Source organism: Centroberyx affinis, unplaced genomic scaffold, assembly GCF_046629955.1.
Source record: "Centroberyx affinis isolate AG114_WGS23_722 - 3 ecotype Tasmania unplaced genomic scaffold, CSIRO-AGI_Caff_v1 ptg000193l_1, whole genome shotgun sequence".
NCBI lineage: Eukaryota > Metazoa > Chordata > Actinopteri > Beryciformes > Berycidae > Centroberyx > Centroberyx affinis.
In genome coordinates this window covers 82911-87142 of record NW_027278886.1, presented here as the reverse complement: position 1 = coordinate 87142, position 4232 = coordinate 82911, and the positions used below count along the sequence as shown (strand labels likewise).

The window sequence follows — 4232 nt, the reverse complement described above, 5'->3', positions numbered from 1 at the left end:
GTGCTGTTTGTCACTGCAGTGGAAATGAGAGGGAACATAAAGACTTGTTGCATGTCCACATGTGCATCCAAACACACCCAGGATAGAAAACTGAAATGCTGCTGTATCTTTGTATTTTTCATTCACACATTTGACTTACCAGTATAGACCAAGGACACATAAGGCTACATCAGAAGTGAAAATATTCAATGGCCAAAACATATTTTCTTTACATGACAGAAGCAAGTATGTCAGTTTTCACTGCTTCCTTTGACCCGTTCCAAAGCTTTGACATGACAGGCCTCATGGTTTTCACCTCAGTTGTTCTCTTGCCACACTGTGCTGTCTCTTCCTGTCAAAGAAGTGATGTCTACCTAACTTGCTCCTCCCCTGCTGCAGACGCCCATCTAACTCTCTCTATAAGGGAATTTGGACAGTGATACTGGCCCCTCCTCTGTCACACATCAATCACATTATTTTGCTTTCAGATTGAGGTCTAAGGTAGGCAAAATAAGAGGAAGATGTTGCTTTGGCAAAGTGAGAGAAAGAAAGATGAAGAAACAGGTGAGGATCAAACCTCAGCACTAACAAGAAGATGTAAATCTTGCATGAACATTGGATCTTTATAACAAAATTTGACTTTTTATTCCAGTGGTAAACGGAACACACACAAGCAAAAAATGTGACAACAATACAATAGCATCAGTTCCACCCTGAGTTGCATTTCCAGTGTCTTCATGGTCCTATCTGGTGGCAGCATACACAACATTTGGTTCCACCTCTTTCTCTGATGCGGGCCTCCTGCTTCTCTTTGGTTTTGGATGGAAACTCAGCGCTGCGTACTTCAGCTCATCTGAGTCCAGGTTCTGTAAATAACACAATCACACACATCTCACATAGCTGAGTTTGTCAGAGAAACAAACATCTTTAGTCGCATAATCATGACTTGGAATGATTCCAGCACCTGTTAAACCATAGAACATAAATCAATCTTAAAATTGGATTCACCTCGCTTCTTTGCGGCTGCAGTTCTTCTTTAGCAGCTAAATAACAGACAGAATCAATAGAGTCAGTTAATTGATTGTTATTGTCCAAAAACATCACTGTTGTCAATGCATTTTGGTGCAGCAAGAAGTTTTGGATTTGTCCATCATATTGACACAACTTAAAGAGAATGAGCAATAAAATATAACACGTATCTCTCAGAAAATACCTGTCTGAAGTTGGCTGATTTTGAGAACCAGACCGACGATGACCATAACGAGGAAAACAGTCACACCACCCAGGATCACAGAAGCCAGGCTTGTTATTCCATCAGGCTTTTCTACAAGAACTAAGGATTATTAAATTAGACTCTCTGAACTCTCCTTTAGTGGTTTTAGACCTGGCTAATGTTGAAATGGAAAAAACTGACTTTAGATAAATTGTTTTACTTTCAAACAACTGAGAAATATCAACCTGCGCAATGAATGAAATCTTTATGAGAGGGAGGGAGAATCTTACTTTTAGACTTGTCACCCCCTTCGTCATCAAAGTCCCCATTGCCTTTAAAAAAGATGACGATATAATTTAATCTTGACTTTTTCATTTTTTTTTTCATTTTGACTATATAAGACACAATCCTATTTTGACAATATTAAAATGTTCTCTTTATGTTGTTTTGAGGTTACTTTGAGGATACATTTCAGATATAAGTCTCCTTCTTCTTCATGAATGGGAACCAAAAGAAAGACAAGACTTAATGATGGTCTTACCTTGAACCTTTAAATAAGTTGGATTGACAGTGACTGTGTGTCTGTTTATGTAAAACCCACAGAAATAAAGTCCAGAGTCAGATAAATCCACTTGATTGATTTTCAAAAAGAGAGTGGAGATGTTGGATCTCATTTCAAATTTGCCATTTTGAAAACCATCACAGAACGAAGCAGTTCCATTAGAGTCGTACATAGAGGAGATGCAGCAGGGTTTGGATCTGTTGACCAGTCTAAACCACTCTGAGTGAGTGGGAAAACTGGAAATGTTGGTGCACATCAACGTGACTTCTTTACCAGGCTGGACCTCCACAGTCTGAGACTCAGAAACCAAGACAGGGATCCAGCCTGAAATAAACACCAGAGAGAACAAGTGATTTAATCCTAGGTTGATAATGCAACCAAAACCTAAACAATGCCTCTACATTAAGTTATTAATAACTTAAATTTCAATTCTGGAAGGTTACTGTATTGATGATTAGCTAGCAATGCAGTTAGTGAATAATTAAATATCAGTACTTACTCAGGTTGCAGAGAAGTAAAGCTGTTACCAAGGTGTAGCTCATCATTGTGCATATGACCATATCACTGCAAAGCCACTTAATATAAGTGAACTCCAGTGAGGTGGTTTCATTGGAAAGAGGTGGGGCGTTTTATGCTGTTTTTGTTCGCTCACATTGACCACATGAATGCGTTTGGATAATTGGGTTAGAGCAGAGGGCATTACAATAATCTAGCGTACTTGTTATAAAGGCATGTACATTTTTCAGAGTCTATGATGAAAAGCCTCTTGCTTTGGAAATGTCCTGTAAGTGGTAAAAAGCGGTTCTAGTGATGTTGTTTATGACACTGGAGGTTCAGATCTGCATCCATAATCACACCAAGATTTATGACATGGTCACTGCACTTTAATAAGACAATCTAGATAAGAAGAGATTTCATGTGTCTGCTTTTGCACCCAACAGAAATATCTCTGTCTTGTCTTTGTTTAATTGAAGAACATTTTGGGTCATCCAGTGTTTGATGTCCTCTGTGTATTTGATTACTGAGGTGACAGGATCCAGATTACCAGGGCCAAAGAGATGTAATGTTGTAGCATTGTACTCCAGTCTCCAGCTGTGAAAACAGCAGTGAAACTTAACATTCTTACAATTTGCTCCAAACTCGATTGTGTTAGTAACAGGATTTGTAAGTAACCTGATTACTTCTTCTGCTGCCCTACAAACTTTAACGGTAGGTAACGTTATTACCTTGTGGTATTTAAGTAACGTTAGAGGAATTATTTAACCGATAACCGTGTCGCAATGCTTCAGTGCATTTAATTGAACTGAACACATGCGCCGTGGGTCTGTACAGCATCTGTGCGTGTTTTTCTTAGCTGTTAAAACCCCACGATTCCACCGGCTGGTCCATCATTACAAACGCATATTGTGCACCCAAGCTTTGTTCAAACCCACAGAACTTTATTTTAAATTCTAGCCAAGATCCCAAAGATACCAAATATGTCCGGGTGAATTACAGGGAAACGTGTATAAAATGATGCACAAACATGTAGATTTTTTCCATTTGATGTAATGGTGCAGCCATAAAAACATTGTATTTGAATATTTCACTCAATATAAGCAGCTTATATTGAGTGAAATACAAACAGTTAAACTGAAGATGTCAGACTTAGAAGGCAAACGAAGAAATTAACTCTTTGAAGTAAGGTGCAATGAAAATAGGCTTTTGAGATAACCTGCTAACAGACAAACTAACAGACAAAAAGATGGAACGGGGCGAAAACATAGCCCCATGAGCAACTTATAAATTGACTACATTTTCAAAAGAGCAGCAGTTCTAGACATGCAGTTTCAGATGGTGCATGCGCAAGGCAGCAGTTCTTGGCCAACCTTTCCACAAAGTGTCACGGTGTTGAGTGAATCCTTTCGGAAGTTAAATGCCTTTTTATGAGAAGCCACACTCCCCCTTTGGCCAATCAGTGCGAAAAGTTAATCAGTTCTTCCTTGCCCCATGACCAGCATTTCCATAAAGTTTCATGGTGTTGCATTAATCTGTTCGGAAGTTACATGCCATTTTATGAGATGGCATGCCCAGTGCAACACCTCCCCTTTGGCCAATTGGTGTGAAAAGTTAGGCTCTTACTTGCCCCATGACCAAACTTTTCACAAAGTTTCATGCAAATCCGTTCATAACTTTTGGAGTTATCCTGCTAACAGACAAACAAACGGACGTAATGGGACGAAAACATAACTGCTATCCAACTCTGTTGGCGGAGGTAAAGACAGAGGGCCATAAAGATGAGAAAATGAGAGGGGGGCATAAAGACTTGTTGCATGTCCACATGTGCATGCAAACACACCCAGATTACAAAACTGACATGCTGCTGTATCTTTGTGATTTTCATTCACACATTTGACTTGTGTAGTGTGACAGTGTAGACCAAAGACATATAGGCTATTTCAGAAGTGAAAATATTCAAAACATATACAAATGCTATAG

The 4232-nt window shown here is 39.1% G+C and overlaps 1 protein-coding gene across 1 annotated transcript; it reads right to left on the bottom strand.

Moving 5' to 3' along the window:
* Positions 1-365: 365 nt before the first annotated feature.
* LOC139659749 (uncharacterized) lies at positions 366-2299 on the bottom strand. Its single transcript, XM_071537925.1, has 5 exons — positions 2254-2299; positions 1734-2078; positions 1193-1303; positions 988-1022; positions 366-845 (listed from the first exon to the last, which is right to left on the bottom strand). Exons 1-5 carry the CDS (start codon positions 2297-2299, stop codon positions 723-725), a joined length of 660 nt encoding a protein of 219 aa, XP_071394026.1. The 3' UTR covers positions 366-722.
* Positions 2300-4232: the final 1933 nt, after the last annotated feature.